This window comes from Sceloporus occidentalis, unplaced genomic scaffold (assembly GCF_023333645.1).
Source record: "Sceloporus occidentalis isolate IW3139 unplaced genomic scaffold, rSceOcc1.0.p SCAF_7, whole genome shotgun sequence".
NCBI lineage: Eukaryota > Metazoa > Chordata > Lepidosauria > Squamata > Phrynosomatidae > Sceloporus > Sceloporus occidentalis.
In genome coordinates, this window is record NW_028316987.1 from 7,964,165 (window position 1) to 7,981,915 (window position 17,751).

At 42.4% G+C, this 17,751-nt stretch overlaps 1 protein-coding gene across 5 annotated transcripts in view; it reads right to left on the minus strand.

Annotated features, from left to right (window-relative positions):
* Positions 1-1,403: 1,403 nt before the first annotated feature.
* The window catches only part of LOC149309112 (signal transducer and activator of transcription 3), a 55,606-nt gene continuing 39,258 nt past the window's right edge, over positions 1,404-17,751 (minus strand). For 2 of the 5 annotated variants that reach the window (XM_089531814.1, XM_089531815.1), the window contains exons 5-24: positions 17,291-17,386; positions 17,126-17,207; positions 16,389-16,483; positions 15,481-15,632; positions 14,819-14,977; positions 14,226-14,318; positions 13,506-13,565; positions 13,306-13,335; positions 12,811-12,904; positions 11,726-11,773; positions 11,189-11,272; positions 9,179-9,277; positions 8,956-9,091; positions 8,216-8,268; positions 8,026-8,120; positions 7,352-7,491; positions 6,255-6,470; positions 5,537-5,582; positions 4,506-4,618; positions 1,404-3,560 (exon numbers count right to left, since the gene is read on the minus strand). In XM_089531814.1, the coding sequence (XP_089387940.1) occupies positions 3,502-3,560; positions 4,506-4,618; positions 5,537-5,582; positions 6,255-6,470; positions 7,352-7,491; positions 8,026-8,120; positions 8,216-8,268; positions 8,956-9,091; positions 9,179-9,277; positions 11,189-11,272; positions 11,726-11,773; positions 12,811-12,904; positions 13,306-13,335; positions 13,506-13,565; positions 14,226-14,318; positions 14,819-14,977; positions 15,481-15,632; positions 16,389-16,483; positions 17,126-17,207; positions 17,291-17,386 (1,950 nt within the window). In that variant the 3' untranslated portion in view covers positions 1,404-3,501. Of the gene's footprint in view, positions 3,561-4,505; positions 4,619-5,059; positions 5,158-5,536; positions 5,583-6,254; positions 6,471-7,351; positions 7,492-8,025; positions 8,121-8,215; positions 8,269-8,955; positions 9,092-9,178; positions 9,278-11,188; positions 11,273-11,725; positions 11,774-12,810; positions 12,905-13,305; positions 13,336-13,505; positions 13,566-14,225; positions 14,319-14,818; positions 14,978-15,480; positions 15,633-16,388; positions 16,484-17,125; positions 17,208-17,290; positions 17,387-17,751 lie in introns of all 5 variants that reach the window. The other 3 variants (XR_016281881.1, XM_089531817.1, XM_089531816.1) reach the window with 3 other exon arrangements.

Consider the following 17,751-nt stretch of genomic DNA (forward strand, 5'->3'; position numbering starts at 1 on the left):
AGAACAGCCCTCTGTGCACTGTCTCAAAGGGAGATATGTATGTGTAAGCTGCACTTACATGCACACATGTCACTAACAAGACACCCCTCACTATCATGGTCACCCTTCCTCTTGTGCTGCATGTCTCAAAGTCATTTTATTATAGTGAGCCTAAGACAAACTTTTCATGTTCAATTTACGATCAACAATAATCTCAAGAGGGATAGGGCTGTTAGTCTGCTCTTTGCTGTTGCGTGCCTTCAAGTCATTTCTGACTTATGGCGACCCTAAAGTGAACCTATCATGGGATTTTCTTAGCAAAGTTTTTCAGAGGAGGTTTACAATTGCTTTCCCCTGAGGCTGAGAGGGGAACTGAACCCTGATCTCCAAAGTCATAGTCCAACAGTCAAAGCACTACACCACATTGGCTCTTGACCTTTTAGACATGATAATTTATCAGGTCCTTCTTAAAAGGTAGCACCCAGAATTGGACACAGTGGCCTGTTACAAATGGGCAGGAAAGTACGCGCAGAGCGCATACTACGATTAGAAAGGGGCGGTGCCTCCGCACCTCCCTAACCCTAGTGCGCGCTGTGCGCGCACAAAATGACAGCAGCCATTCCACTATACGGGGCGGCGCTGACGTGACGTCCTCACTCCGCACCAGGGCGCTTAGTGCGCCCTTAGCTCAGAGCAGGAAGGAGCTCCGTTTCGGAGCTCCTTCCTGGTTTCGTCCACTGGGCGCAGCCTTCACACGGCTGCGCCCAGCGGACCAAAGGAGAAAGGGGCCAAGTGGCCCCTTTCTCCTCCTCCCCACCGCCGTGGGGTGTCCTTGGGGCTTGAGGCCCCAGGGACACCCCTTTTCAGGCTGCGGGAAGCAGCCTTTTGCCGCTTCCCCGCAGCCTGGAAAGCGGCGGATCGGGGCCTCAGTGGCTGCCAGTCTAGCCACTGAGGCCCCGATACACCGGGGAAAGGGGCGGGTGCAGCCCACCCCAAACAGGCGGTCTGTAACCCGCCAGTAATTCACTGTGTAGCTGGACCAACTTAATGGGATTTATGTTTGTGTTAAATGTGCATACATTGCAGAGGTGATCATCTGTGGTCTTCCAGACATTTTTGACCTACTATGACCACTCATCATTGGATCTAATGGCTAGGGCTACTGGGAGTTGCACTCCATTAACATCTTGAAGGCCACAGATCTCTCCCCGTCATACCCTTCAATATACAGTATCACAATGAAAACTCCAGGATGGTTTTTGCCCCACAGCTCAAAACCACTGCTTCATCAATGCGTTTGGTCAAACACTCTTCTCCGCTCCAAACCAATTTCTTTGTTTTCTCACAAGCCAGTATGATATTTGGGATCATACCACAGACGACTACACACAGAACAACTCACTGATTACAATTCACCAAAGCAATATGGTGTTAGACTTTATTTAAGAGAAAGTAGGAGCCTGTAGATACAACATTAAAATATACAAAACAAATTAAAGTCATTATGCTCATAGAGAGCAGTTAGCTACAAAGAAACAAGAAACTGACTGATGTGAGAAGGAGATGGATACAAAATGGAATTTGGCATAAATAAGCTATTTGGTTATAAGGAACCAGTGCAGCTGTATACTAGCTAGGGACCTTATGGTAGTCTACCCTCACCTGGTGTCCTCTAGATATGTTGGACTATAAGTCCTAGAAGCCCTGGGCAAGCATAGCCCATGCCTCTAAATAATACTGAGGAAAAGCTTGCTTTATCACTCTCTTCCATGGACAGGTGGGCCCTGATTGATAACGTTCTTAAGCCCAGCAGCAAAAACAAGAATATTAGCATCCAGCTTTTCTGTTCCCTACACCAGAGTGCCAATATCACAGTCAAACAGTCTCTGAGGAGCACTACTTACAGCTAGAATTAAATCACTCAGCCACAAATGGGGGAGGCAAGCAAGGAGACAGAGAGGGCCATGTCTGTGGACACAAAGGCTGGGCAGAGAATGTATCTGGTACTGTATAGCTGAGGATACAAAAATCTATTACAGGGAAGAAATGGGCTAGTCCAGGATTCACCAGCTATGTGCATCCAGACATCTTGGACTATAATACCCTTAACCCCAGACAACTAAGGTAGGGGATTATGGGAGTTGTAGTTCAACACATTTGAAGGTTGCTAGGCTGGTGAAAGCTAAGCTAGCTCAAACAACAAAGTGTTGGGTTTGGAGAAGAGGCATCACTTTTTTAAAAATGCTTGCCTTTTGCTCCTAACATATAGTTATGATAGGGTATGGTGGCTTCAAGGGTGGACATCTACTGGAGAGACTCAGACTGAAGTCTCTACTTGACCATGAAGCTCACTTGCTGATTGTGGGCCAGTCTATCGCACTGATGAATCTGCCTTGCAAGGCTGTTGTGAGGATAAAATGGAATTAGTGCCTGAGGTGGGGGTGGGGGAGAACGGAAAAATCAGGCATGCTGCCCTGGACTCCTTCAAGGAAGGGCAGCATAAAAGTGCAAATAAGTAACAACAACAATAAAAACGAACTAGAGCTAAATGCTGGCAACAAATCTGCCAACCGTTAAGCCCTGATTTCATTCTTGCTGCGCTATCTGGGCTCAAAGCCTTAAGCATAGAGAGTAAGAGATCCCTCTAGACCTGAAGCCTTGCAAGAGAAAGAGAGAGAGAATGGAGAGAAATCTGGACTTTCAGCTGGATGATTTGGATTCAAATCATAGTTCTGCCATGAATTTGCTCATTAGCCTCGGCAACATTATTCTGTCAAATTTTTATTATACTGTCATCAACATAAGCCTCACTCTCTTAGCCACTGTTCACCATCTGTACAGCTCAAGTGACTTAGGGGTTTGAAAAATATATAGTTCCAAATCCTTGGTTCCCACCAGCCTCAAGGTCCAAGGTGACCAAGTCAGCGTAAGCCATGGGGTCACAGTCATCTCACCTTGCAGGACCACTGTCCCAGGTTTACGTTCATCTTCAAACCATTTGGGAAGTTTTGAAAATCAGAAATGTAAGAAATAAAATCTCCCATCTTCTGCTCGTGCTCAGCAGATAGCATCTTGCCTGCCTGTTTAGAACAATCTTATTGTCTGAATACTGAAAAAACATTTGGATGTGACTGTTAGCTGGAGGATTAAGCCTTTAGCAGCATGCTGCAGAAATGGACAGGAGACCAAGAACTACTGCTAAGGGTGCAGGGCATGAAGAGGCACTTGATCTAGCAAAATAAGACACCCCTTAATCAAAGTTTTGTACAAAAGGAAAAATACTTTTGGGGAGAAGGTGATAAATCCTTACTAACATTAAGTGCGAGGGCCCTTTCTCAAGCCAAGCCAGCTCAGGCAATGAGCTGCCAGCAAGAGGGCACTCTGAGCAGCTAAAAGAGAAACCAGAATCAAGAAGCTCCTGTTGAGGCAGAGCCTGGATGGGTGAGGCCCCACAATGGTGCAAGAGAAGGAAATGTTTCATGCCAGGAAGCCAGAGTTGGTCAGCTGTCTAAGATGAGCCAGTCACATGGGCGAGTTGGCACACTCAGCAGTCATCTCCATGTCAAAGACTTGCAATGATTCTGCAGAAAAAGATACAAAATAAAAAAGGGGGGTTTGATGTTATCTAGTTGCAAGCTTATTTCTACCCGAGGCCAAAAGTAGCTGAGCCTCTCCCGAGAGAAGGCAGGTTCAGGGCCTGCCCCATGCTCAGAACTGTTTGCTTTCCTTGAGTTAAGCTGAACTGCTAAACTAAACTGGAATAGACTCATTGAATCAATATGATTTACATATGCATTGACTTACCATTCAGCTACTTAATTAATGGATCTAACTCTAATTGAGACTAGCAATTGGATTTAGGCCTTTAATTCCATAACAGCCTGGAAAATTTCTTTTTTGAACTACCATTTCCAGACATGACTGCTGGGTGATCTCTGAAAGTTCTAGTTCAAAAGGGAAAAAAGCACTTTCCCCATGCTGAAGCTTCTATGCATGTTCAGAAACAATATCCTAGAACAGAGTTGTACAATTCAGCATCCTTGAGAAACTGTTCAGTTTCTAGCCCTAACAACTGAAAGAGAGAGATTTCCAGGACTGTAGGCAGCACACCTCCATAATCCGAATACAGATGTCTAGGCCATCTACTGGTAAAAAGCAAATCCCCAACACCCTGCTAAACTCATTGCCTCTTGTCTTTTCTAAAAGAAGCAAAGTATGGGAGCTATGGTAATATCACACAAAGATATATAATTCATACATGTCACAAGACTATGAGGTAGAATTTTAATTCCCCCCCCCTTTCAGGTCAGAAGAAACATGGGCCCTTAGGAAACTGCACCATGAAGCTCTTTCCCTCCTATAGTTCTTTAATGCTGAGCTTACATTGTAAACCACTTTGGATCCCACACTAAAAAAAAGGTGGGATAAAAATGACACAAATAAATAAACAACAAATGCTGGAACAGAGTCCCTCCACCACCATTTTCCCATCACACACAACTGCACCAATCCACTTCCATGCTTACCAAACTGGCCACTAGCATTTCCCTCAGCGCCCTCCCCATTACTGCAAAAGGGGATCAGTGATTCAAGTGTCCGGGGAGACATGGGCAGTTCAATGGTGCTACTGCAAGTTGTTCTGGAAAGACAAAGTGGAGGGGAGAGAAAGTAAAAAAGAAGGTTCACTTTATTAGTTCAGTCTACAGCTCCAGAGCCATTAAGGACCTCTACAGACTGGCATAAAGAACTGGTATGGGGCAGGCTGGGGGCATGGTGACTGCACGTCGGCTACCCCGAATCCACCTGTCTCACCAGATGGCAGGCAGTATCACGCCACGTCTTTGGTGCAGAGTTTAAATGCACTATGCCAAAGAAGTGGCTAGGGCGCCCGTTCGGCAGTGTGAAAAGGAGCCGCTTTTTGTGGCTTCTTTTTGCACCGGGGAAAGGCCAGATCGGGATGTGGCGTGTAGTTGCCATGGCCCCGATCCAGCGAGGAAAGGGGTAGTCTGTCGAGCCCCTAAATCCACTCTGTGCAGCAGTGCCTATTTAATGCTTAAACATCCATACACATTTAAAATACCTTTTGGAATGGGAATTAAGTTGAAGCAATTGGAATGCTCTCTTTCTGTCCATTGTATGATGTCAGTAAAGAGTTCTTTATGGGATTTTGTTACCATGCTGTGCACAAGGAGCAGGGGATGGGGTGGAATAAGGACAAGGTAGTCAATTTAAAATGTCGCTTTGTGCTATGCTTAGCAGTAGCAGCCTGGCCTCCTATCAAACCTATAATGGGGTATTCTTGAGAGGGTGATTGCCTTTGCCTTCCTCTGAAGCTGAGGAAATGTGACCTCCTAAGGTTAGCCTGTGCCTTCCATGGCTGAGCAGAAATTTGAACTCTGGTCTCCCAGAGTTCTAATCAAACACTCACACCAGTACACCACAATGGCTTTGAATAAATTCTCCATATTAACAAATTCTGTCTAATTGTTGTGTAGATCCTCTGTCTCCCCCAGCACTGTAAGGGAGTCCCATTCCCTTAAAATGAGAGAATACTTACGGGGTCACACAGATGAACTTGGTCTTTAGATATGGAGCAGTACCTGCTGGAGGTAGAGGAGAAATATTTTATTAGTTGGAATATGATGAAAAGCAGAAAGGAGACAGAACCAAGACATATTCCAGAACTATATTAGAAATCAGATGGGTGCTGAGGAGCTTGCCTTCTTACACGCTTGTAGAAGAGGCTTTTCAACCTTTTACAGTTTTGGGGGTAGGGGCCTACACAAGCTGGAATATGACCAAATGATTGCGAACTGACAGTTTTATCTGGAGAACCCTAAAAGACTAGACTGTGGCTACAGGAGAGCCAGGTTCAGCATCAGGCTCTGAGGTTCCCCACCCCTGGTAGATAGGATTGTACAGTTCGCCCTCTGTATCTATGGATTTCATATCCACGGATTCAGCCTTCAATGGCTTGAATATATCCTCCCCCACAAATAAATCCATAAAGCAAACCTTGATTTTTGGCATCTTATATAAGGGATGCCATTTCACTGTATCACTGTATGTAATAAGACAAGAGCATCTACAGATTTTGGTATTCACAGATGGTTCTGGAACTGAAACTGCAGCAGATACAAAGGGCCCATTATAGCCTAAAGAACCCAAAATGCACCCAGTGTGAGGCACATGCTGCAAAGAAACCAGACAGGTGAATTTCCACCTTGGAACTTGTCCACAAAATATTCAGGAGAAGAGCACAGAAATCCTACAACTACCTGGGTCGGTGGCTTCAGGGTGTTCTTGGCTCTCAGGGCGACAGTATTTTCCAAAGGCCTCCTCCTTGGGGATATCAGGGTACAAGTAGACAAGTGGGGACACGAGGATGTTTGTGGCATCCATGATCTTGTAGCCCATGATAATCTCAGCAAAGGACATGCTGTTGAGCTGCTGTTTGGTGTATGGCTCCACTGACTGGATTTGAGTCTTTCCTATATCAAACGTTTACAAGAGGATTATTTTTTTAACAAAAAATAGTATTGAAAAGGAACGTCACATACAATTTCTCTCTCCCCCCTCCCGCCCCCGAAGAAATGAAGAATGAAAAATGTTGCCCAATGCATGTTTCTGATAAAAATGTGGGAAGAAGAAAAAATCTTATAAACAGACAGTGTCTGTCATTGATGGAGCTGTCCCTTAACCATTGGTTGAGCTGCTCTGATGTTCCTGAACTGGAGATAGACTGTTTGTAATAAGACTACCAGTGACTGTTACATCTGCAATTAATGAGATGTCAATACGATACAGTTCCAAGTAGGGGATAAGCTTTACAAGCAGAAGGTCCCAAATTCAATTCTTGACACCTCAGCAGATCTGAAAAAGACTTTTGTGTAAGATCATGTAGACCTATTGGTATAGGACTTTAGATCAAGAAAATCTCAAGAGTTTGAGATATACTCTGAAAGTGTTGAGACTGATGTTAGAAGAAGGGATGCATGCAATAGATTCATGAGATTAAAAAATAAAAAAGGCCAAGAAGGGTGCATCAAATAAACTAAGCAATTTTTTTTAAAAAATACATATTATTAATAAAGTGCTGATGAAACCTACAGCTGGGAAGCACTCATTTAAAAGAAAAATCCTTCATCCTTTCACCCAGAGAAATGCCTCTTTTGAGATGATGCCTTAACCTGTGCATAATCTGTAAAAGGAAACCTAAAGATAATATCCTATTTGGTTCAGAAATATAGGCTTTTAAATAAGTTGTGTAAAAGTTACATCTATTAACTGGCTTCAACATGTGTAATTATTATATTAGAATTAATGCAAGTAGAGTGGCAGCCCTATTGGTGTTCAAGGCTACCTTCCTTACCACTGATGTCCTTCTCCACCCATGTGAATGTGATCCCACCCTCCTTGCTGCTCTCACTAAAACGCAACAGGAAAGTGCCAGGTGGTTTTGTGCTCAGGATTGCTCGTTCTCGCTCTTTGCTGATGAATCCCATGATATACCTGAAGAGGAGAAAGTAATCATAGAATAACAGAGCTGCTTCTTCATAGATTTTCAAACTCTCTTTTTCCTCTTCTGTGTAACAGCCCTTCAGGCAGATGAAGAGCTCGCATGCATACACACACAGAAATGGTGCATCTACACTGCAGGATTAATGCAGTTTGACACTGCTTTAACTTCCATGACTCCATTCTAGAGAATTCTGGGATTTGTAATTTAGCCTTCTCTTGTCAGAGGTCTAGTGCCACAACAAACTACAAATCCCATAGGATTCCATAGGATGGAGCCATCACAGTTAAAGCAGTGTCAAACTGCATCAATTTTGCAGTGTAGATGTGGCCTCAAGTCTTTTCTTCTCCAAGCTTAAACGTAGCCCATTCCTTCAAACTTTTTAAATGGGTTTTGTTTTCCATGTCTCTTGTCGATCTTTGTTGCCAACTTCCATCCTCGCTCCAATTTGTCTATATCCTTGTACCACCCATAAGTAGACAGAAATTATGAGTGTAATAGCAATGGCATTCCTGGAAGATGCTCACCCTTCATTCCAGAGAGCCAGGATGTACTTCTTCACCAGGTCAATGATGTTATCCAGCCAGACCCAGAAAGAGAAGCCTTTCCCTGCCATGTTCTCCTGTAGAGAGAAATCAAAAAAGGAGAACCAAATAAACAAAATGGCAGATATAACCTAAGTCCCAACACCACAATTCAGATTATGAAAGATCCTACCTTACAGAACTTTGCCCATGTTATCTGACATCCAGAGTAATTGATGCCTGGCCCTGGAATGAAGAGTAAATATAGAGCAATTAAAGACATACAGTGTTGTGCAATGTCTGCAGCAGCCTCCATTGAATATAATGTGTTAGACTACAACTCCCATCAGCAGTATACCAGGATATAAGTTCCTCAGCATCATGCTACAGCTGAAGAAACCCAAATTCTAATCCCCTGTTCAACTATGAAATTCCTCAAGTTACTTCAGGCCAGTCACTCTCTATCAGCTTATCCTACTTCACAGGGTTATATACTAAGGAGAAAAACCGAGTAGGGGGAACTCATATATATCACCTTAGGTTCTTTCATTGGATAAAATGTATTTTTAAAAGTTAAATGAATTTTTAATTTTTACCTTCACATCCTACTTGGAATTTGTTGATTTTCACATTAAATTATAAGAAAAGCTTCCATTGTAATATTCAGTATTTATGTCAACACTCTGTACATATTTTACACTCGTGTTTCAGTTCTCAACTGAAGGATTTCTGAAATTAGACTGAACAAGACCTTTTTGGGGCTACAACTTCCAGAATTCTCCCAGGTGAGGCTGGCCTGCAGGATTGTAAGAGTTTTAGTCCTGAATGGTAACTTTTCCTAGCTCTAGTGGATATTCCCCCAATGAGATGGACTATGAGATGAGGAGGGAATTCCTTGTAGCCTTGGGTTCCAAGAAGTATAGGGTGTGTTACCAAGGAGTTTCTCGGCGAGTGTCGTCAGCTGTTCTATGCTGAGCCCTCGTTTTGTTGTTGAGGAGAACTGCCAACTGAGCACTTCTGCAACCTGGTCCCATGTGCCAATTGGTGGTTTGGTGAAAAAGTTCACATTCTGCCAAGAGAAGAAATAAAGGAATCAGAAGAAACAAAAGCTCTGGTTTTCTTTTGTACTTCCAAGTTTTTGGGAAGTTTAACATACCTTGGGGTTGTTTGTCAGCATGTTGTACCACAAGATCGACGCCCAAGCATTTGGCATCTGGCAAATGTTGGAGATTACCACTACAGGAAGCGAGTGGGTCTGTGGAAAGGAAAGACAGTTGCTCTAAGCTCTTCTTTTTCTTTTTAATCTTCATTGTTTCTGCTGCATAATATGTACACTCATATATTTATGTGAACCAGCCAATGAAACTATCAAGATTCTAGTCTTCAAGTATCATGAAAACTAACTGTATTCAGGCAAGGGACTAACAGGATCCCTTCAAATGAGTTGGCAATGTCAGTATCAAAATAAAGCAAAAGAAATATGAAGGGCTTGTCTACATTTGCCAGAATATTCCAGGCTGCCCTCACAGTATTCTGGTCCCAAATCCTCCCCATTATCTGCTGTGGGTCTTTGGCCAACAATGAGGGGCTGCCTTCCCACATGGTCTCTGCAAACTGGCCAGTGTCACCGTTGTGGGTGCAAACTGCTCTGAGGTTGTAGTGAGGTACCCAGCCATGTTTTCAACACTGGGACCTTAGAGTGACTTCTGGCCATAGGGCAACTCAGCAGGGACATTTGCAGGTGCTGCATGGGAAGGGAGCCGGCCACTGTTGCTGCATTTTGCTCCACATTTTCTGGGAAACATGGAGCAAAAGGTAAATCTTTTTAATGCAGGAAAAGGGTGGAAACTGCAATTCAGGTCTTGGCATTGTGTAAACATCCCAGACCCGGGTTAGGGGCTGTGTAATGTAAGCAGTATGCAGTGAGCCCAGGGGGAATTTGGGGTTTATAAGTAATGTAGACAAGAGTGCAGGTGATGAACAGTTTAACCTCTGTGTGTGTGCACGTATGTGTTGGGAGGGATTCCTTTCAACCAAAGTCTGGAAAGTTAGTAAGGCAATACATTACTGTTTTTCCTGTATTTGGAAGGAAAAATATATCTTGAAGTAGTAAGAAAATGCCATAAATGTGGGGGGAATGGGAAATTCCCTTCAAAAACTTCCTCAAAAGTAATGAAGCCAGTGATGTGTAGGGGTCTGAGTGCAGGATTTGGACTCTGGAGAGTGGGGGTTCATTTCCCCACTCAGCCATGGAAACCCACTGGGTGACCTTGGACAAGTCACACCTTCTCAGCCCAAGAAAATCCTGTGATAGGCTTGCCTTAGGGTCACTATAAATCAGGAACGATTTGAAGACATAAAACTACCACAACAAGGAATGAGTAAAGGTTAGTTGTTACTGCCCCACAAATGGTACCATGACTTATTGTTGGATCACTTTCAAAAGCAGGACTGGGTAAAGTGCACTCCTTCAGATATTGCTGGATTACAACTCCCAGCATTCCACATCAATAGCTATGCTATTTGAAACTTATTGAAGGCCAACATCTGGAAGACACACCTTGGTCAATCCTGTTGTAAAGGGATGTGATTACTTTGTTATCCTCAAAAGTTGCTAAAACTTTATTTCCATGTTGTTGCTTCAATAGACTATAATACGGTTAGCTCTCTAGAATTTGTACTTATTGTTTCAAGCCTGCTGTGATTTTCTGAGGTAGTTCTCATGGGTATTTGACAGGTGTTACCAATCTGGGTTTTCAAGATTTTGGATCCATGTTCCAGATTATGGTTTAACACAAACTGACCCCTTGGTCAGAGCCACCTATTCAAATGCATGCTTGTAAATTTATTTCAGTGGAAGAAGCATATCTGTATTCTTTAAAGAAGATATACATGAAGATCTACAACATTATATAAGCACTTGCATTTGCCTCATGCCAATATTCAGTCCATTTCACAAAAGCTGCTTCTTGAGTGTTACTATATATGCATATTAGGCTCTAGATTTTCAAGGTAGTTTTTAAAAATTCTGCTGAGAGTCCAGCATTACAAAAGAACGCATCTCAGGCAGAGAAGACTTCTATTCCAGTGTCAAAGAAACACTCCCATAAGTGGGTTGAATCAGGGAGTGGGCTATCAGGCAAGTAGGCTCATTTGCAGTCCTCACCTCTAGGTCAATCTTCAGCCCTTGGTGGTAAACTTCTGTCTCAAAGGTGATGAGATGGAGCTCTTCTGTGACAATGAGAGAGGCCTAAGGAGGAAGTGACACAGGAGAAGTCAAACATTACTCCAGATTAGTGACTTTAGCATGTTGAAGCACTTGCATTTCTGGTTTCATCACTGCAACCACTATGGCTAGGTAAGGTCACCTTACCCCTCAACAAATAGGCAGAGGCCTCAGGTCTATTAAACAGTCTGAACACAGGTCTGTCCTGCAGCCAGCCCTGAGAGAAGCCAGTATTACTTTGTTTAATAAATAGCTGGCAGTAAACATTTGAGACAGCAGATAAGGTCTCAGCAGCTTTGGAAATTTCCACAGAAAAGATGTCATGGGTTGGTGAGGATAAAAACAGAAGGAATACCAGAGAGAGAGAGAGAAGGGAGATGCCCAGAGGAGATAACACTAGCATTTCACACTTGAGACACACAAGTTACTAGTCCTAGTCTAAAATATTTAACACTAAGAGGGTGATATGGCACTCACATCGCAGTTTGCTCTTCCACCATTACCACATCTTTGTTCCCGCAACGTCTGCAAGGAAGAAAAGGAGGAATTAAACACTGCAGGTTGGTTTGGACACAATACTAAAAAATCTTCTAACTAAATCAAAAACTTAGCATTCTCAGCATAGGTTTAGGTGAGTATCTGAGCTAAAGCCAATGTCAGTCCTATGAAGAACACACCCACTGAAACAAATGAGCCTTGGTAGTCACAACTAGGTGAAGCCTCATTGATTTCATTTTATGCTGGGTTAAGTTCTCTGACTCATACATTCTCCCGCTCAGGTCCTTCTCCATCACAACTGGAACCATTACCACAGAAGCTTTTGCTTCAGTTTTTATTAAATGCAGCTTCTCATGGCATCTCAACCTGAATAACCTGTGGTTAATGGGAAAAAGCCAACTTCAAATAATTGTTTATCAGCTTAGTTGTTTTCTAAAAACTAAGTAAACCTAACACTAACCACATTTCAGGGTGATTAAACTAAGTTGGAAGTGGATTCTTCCATTTAACGTAGTGGTGTGGTATATGAGCTCAAGGAATATTTATTTATTTCATTTCATTTCATTTCTACCCCACCTTTCTCCCCAGAGGGACCCAAGGAGGCTCACAGATAAAACCTTTAAAGTTATTATAAAATTCAAACAATTAAAACATCTATATATAAAATCACATAATATATACACAATATAAAATATAATATAAAGTCACATAAAATATACTTAAGTTAAAAACAGACTAAAAATCCACCTGTTCCGTACAATCACCCTGCTATGCATTATCTACAGAAAGCCTGCTGGCTTAAAAATGTTTTTACTTGGCAGCGAAAGGTCAGCAGGATGGGGTGAGAATCATATAGCTCTCCAGACATTGATGAACTACAATTTCCAGTGCTCAGTGGTGAGGAATGTTGACAGCTGCAGTTGACCAACATCTAGAAAGACTCGCAATTCCTATCCCACTTGTAACACTAAACTATGGCTTAGCATTATGTGAGAATTATGTCTACATGTTCAAGGAGTAGCTTGGCTGGGGAAAGGGAAGAGAGATAAAGCAACACTGCTCACCAAATGCTTGAATTCTGCAGAAAGGCTACCATTGTTGGATTCTTCCATGTTCATCACCTTTGTGTTTGTGCCCAGGATGTTAAACTTTCGGGATCTTGATAGGCAAACGAGGGAGACAGGAAAGAAGAAATGCTTTAAGAGTGCTTATGCATTTTAAATAATCATCATTGTTGACAAACCCCAAATCTCAATAAGAGAAGAGTATACTGGGGAGTCATGGGCTGAATCTTAAATCTCTTTCACACCATACAATTACAGTATTTTGAAATGTTGTTAACTGCGAAGGTTACATACTATGGAATCCTGGGATCTGTACTTTAGTGAGGTACAAAAGTTTTCTGGCTGAGAATTCTAAATACCTCCATATAACTACAAACTCCAGGATTCCACAGAAGAGAGCCATGGCAGTTAACAGTGGTTTCCAAAATGCTGTATCTGAGTAGTGTGAAAGAGACCTTGAAAAGGTTGCTACAGAGTATAGTTCCTTTAACTTACCCCCGGAGGGCAGCTACTTCACCAGAATCCCTGCAAGAGAGATAAGAGAAAAAGAAATCTCACAATCAGATCAGGAGGAAATGCACATAAAGGACTGTTTTATGTTGCACAATAAAAACATCACAAAAGGTTTGAAGCAGAAGGAGAGCAGCTGCAATTTCTACCCTCCTAGTGCTTCTTTTTAAAGTGTCTGAACCTACTTGTCAATGCAGACTTTGATTTTCAGCTGGTAGTTGAGCTCTGGAAACTTAACTAGCAACCTGCAGAAGACAAAATACCCATTAATGTTTGAGGGCACCATACTCTGTATTCTATATATACACAACACAGACTTTATCTGCCTTTTATTAGCTCCAGGTTGGGATAGGTTGAGAGAAAACAACTTAACAGTAGTTGTTCATTATCAAAAGCACTGAGGTAACAACAGGGAATGGGCAAAAAATGGCACATGCCAAATGAAACTAGTTTTTGCTGCAAACTGCCAATCTTCAGGCAAAAGAGTTTCATTATAAGCAACACTTTTGTTTATTTTACAATCTGCCAGTTGTACTTTGCAACTGCATAAGCAGATATTTAGCGTCAATTCAGTGTCTTGAAAATCTCAAGAATGTCATCTTTCATTTTCTTCTTCTTTAAAAGGTTGCTAATCCTTATGACTACCTCCATGGACTTGAAAATGAATGTGCAATCCCTGCTGACATCTGCATCACTTTCTGTCTCTTCTCAAAATGGAATATAGTTTTTTTAGAGGGGGGGATGACAGTCCATATAATTTATACAGGCCACAGAATTTAGTGTCTTTTCTGCAGAATTCATATTACTTTGATGTAGACTTCTAACATATGCACACTTTTTATAGCTTGCCTACAAAGTTCTCTTCTTTACTCTAAAGGTATGTAAGAACACAGTCAACAACTCACCGCACTTTGGTTGTGAACTGTACCCCTGTTTTGATAACCAGTGGCCGATCTGGGTGCATTGGCATACAGGGTTGCCGCTCCACTACAAATGCACTGTAAGGAATGAGAGAGGAAAGAGTGGTAGGAATTAGATGAAAAGGCTTGTCATTCAAAAGCTCCAAGCTTAGCTAAAAGCTCCAGGATGTATGTTGGAATGCTTAAGGATTTTGTTCTGCATTTAAAAAGTGAAGCAATCTGTCTTGCACTTCCCAGAATACTGAAAGCATTGGAGCATATCCATCCTTTGGCTTTTGCACATCGCCAAATTCTATGAGTTTTTATTTTTGTTTTACTAAAGAAAATTGTACAACTTTCATATAAAAATAAATATGTTAGATGACAATGTGTAAAAGCATCTGCTTTTAGTTAAAATATGTTTAGGGTAAAAGGCAAAATGCATAAACATAATGCTGATTTTTGTGCATTAAAATAACCCTGCTTAGTGCAGAAGCAGGAATAAAGATACGTACTGATGTGCAAATAAAATCTGAAATGGACAGGACATGTTCTATCCTATCTATACATGCTATACACCCAAGAAACACAGGACATACCTCTTCATGAGATTTCTGAATAACTCCACAATTCGCTCCTCCAGCAAGGGCCGGTGCTGTACGATGGGGTCACCCTTGTATGAGACCTTCTGCTGGAGCTCCTCAAGCTTCTTGATCTGTTGACGTGTCTGAAGCTGTGACTCAGCCAGTGATGTTATCCTGAGATGAGGCAGAAGGAGGGAAGTCAATGCACATCTACAAAACTCTCCACTCCTGCCCATGTTCAGTAGATCTGATCTCAATATTACATCTGAAGAGTTATGCTTCTTCTTGGAAGAGACACTGTAACATCCTCGTTTGATCCCTATAAACTGGATCATCACTAAGCCAAGAGGTGAGAAACTTGAGGCCCTACAGATGTTTTTGGATTCCCAACTCTTTATCAGCCCCAGCTAGAATGGCCAATGGGTGAGGGATGATGGTAGCTGCAATCCAATGCATTCTCACCCATTTTCGCAGGACTTACTCTGCTGCCACTGAAAGCCTCCAGGAGGAGCAATTCTCCCTTAGAACAAAAGACATACCCTCCCACTGTGCCTTGTTCTACCAAAAGGGGGCTGGGGCTAAAAATGGCTTTTTCAAGGCTGGAAGTGGACCTCTAGCCATCTGTAAGTTTTTAGGGTGAAGTCCTAGGGGCAGAAAATGGGAAAGGCAGTTCTCACCAGTTTTCTAGGCGATCAAGACAGATGTTGGGTGGGCCACCAATGCATGCAATCTGCTGCCTCCTTTTCCAGTCTGCCAGTTCCTCATCCACCAGCGTCTTTTGTACATATTCCATGGCAGACAGGAGCCCAGCCAGCTCACTTACAATCCCCTAATTGTGGGGGGAAAGGCATATATTTCATACTAGCATTTCTAGTTCACACACACACCGTTGCTTAGGGAAAGCAGTGAAATGATGACTACATGTGTGAAGCAGCTGCATGCCAGAGAGAGAGTACTTTTGCATTGATTGTTACTACCTAAAACTAAGTCATACTTTGGCTCAGAACTGGAACAGTTCCAGGGGGTGGTTCTATAACTCCAAAATATCCTAGGCAGTATGGCCACTGGCTAAGTGTTTTCCAACCTCTGCTTAGAGTATGTGCACTGAAAACAATGAGACTCAAATCCAGTCAAGAATGACTGGTTTCAATAGGTCTACTCAAAATATGATTAAGTTTGGATGTGATTCAATAGTTTCAAAGGCCAGTTTCCATGTGTGATAGTGAATCCTCCTGCAATAAGGTGTGGAGTTCATATTTATGCAAAGCTGACCCAGCTTTTTAAAATGAGAGACAATGTATTTCTATGGAGAGAGGTAGAGTGAGTTCCATCCTTGGAGAAAAGTGGCATATAAATAAAATAAATTCATGACATGGAGGGAGTGCTCTGTCAAAGCTTGCTATTTTCTCCAGAGCCATATGATGCAAATCAGGTCATATCCTGCATCATTCAACTTTCCGATGCATTGTGGTTCCTGTAAGAACATGGCTGATACCAGGTCTCTCCCTCCCTTCATGAGCATTTGGAACGTGGGAGGAGAATAAGTGGATAAAGAAGGAACAGGCCTTCTCACTACAGCCCTTACCCTCCTCATTTGATCAAGGGCTGTCAGCATTTGCTCCAGCTGCTGCATCTTCTGTCGGGTCACTGATTGGTTGTTCCCATTCAGATCCTGCATGTCTAAAGAGGAAACATAAAGGAAAGGAAAAACCATTCTTAACTCAGACATATCCTACGGTCCTGGAATATCCTGGATCTTCCCATTGTCCACCTATACTTTTCAGATAAGCATATTTTCAGGTAAATTGAAACCTTGCTCATTTTCAGCACTCTTTGGACACATCAGGGGTTGTTGTTGTTGTTTGGGGGAGGGGACACATAGGTATGAACACCTCCTCCCCCATTTTGATTCTAATTTCTTTTCATTGTTTACCTTTTCCAACTTATGACATGGTAACTATCTTCAAATGTATTTGTTTGCTCTGTGTGTGCCAGATCCAGGAATTGATCCCAGGGAGAACTCTAACCATTCTACAAGCTTTTTCTATCTTTGACAATGGACAATTCAAAACCAGGGGCAAACGGAGTGTCTTATGTACCAGATATGCAGTTGAAAAGTCTTCATAAGGGACTTGAGATGGGGCCCTCCAGGGTTTATTGGATAAAATCTCCCACTACCATTTACCACTGACTATGCTGGGCAAGGATAATGGGAGCAGCAGTACAACAGCACCAGGAGACCACACACTCCACATGTGTAGTCTTTACATGTCTCTGGAAATCCCTCCTTTTGCCAGTCACTTTCAACATAGTCCCACTCACCTCCTTGACTCTTCAAGGTCTTGTAGTTGAAGTCAAAGTCATCCTGGAGATTTTCTACTACTTTCATCTTTTGTTCAAGATCCTGCAAGAAAGTCAGGAAGATTGCATGGGAGTCAATCTGAAATCTGGAACCAAAGAAGAAAAGCCACAGCCTCTCTCACCTACCTGCACTCTCTTCCTCACATCTTGGAGGTGTTGCTCCAGCATCTGCTGCTTCTCTGTTACCACTGCTGCTGTAGGATGGTTTGCTTGTCCACCTTGCTGCAGTGAAGGAGAAAAGGAAATACTTTTTATTGTAAAATAAGAGCTTCCACTATATGTCCCAGCATATGGCCACCGTATGTATTGGGGGGGAAAGTACAAAATGGAACACAAGATGTGCACACAATTTGCATTTGCTAATTTAGAGTGTACATTTAGAAGTAATGAATAGCACTGAAATAGAAGTATATTTTACTTTGGTAGAATTATTCCACCCGCCTCTTGGGCTTCAGATAAGTTCCATGTACTGGTTTGGGTGCTGGACTATGACCATAAATCAAAGATGACTTGGAGGCACACAACAACAACAACAGGTTTACTACCAAGATTAACAGGAAAAGAATGGAGGGGTTAGGTTTGCAAGT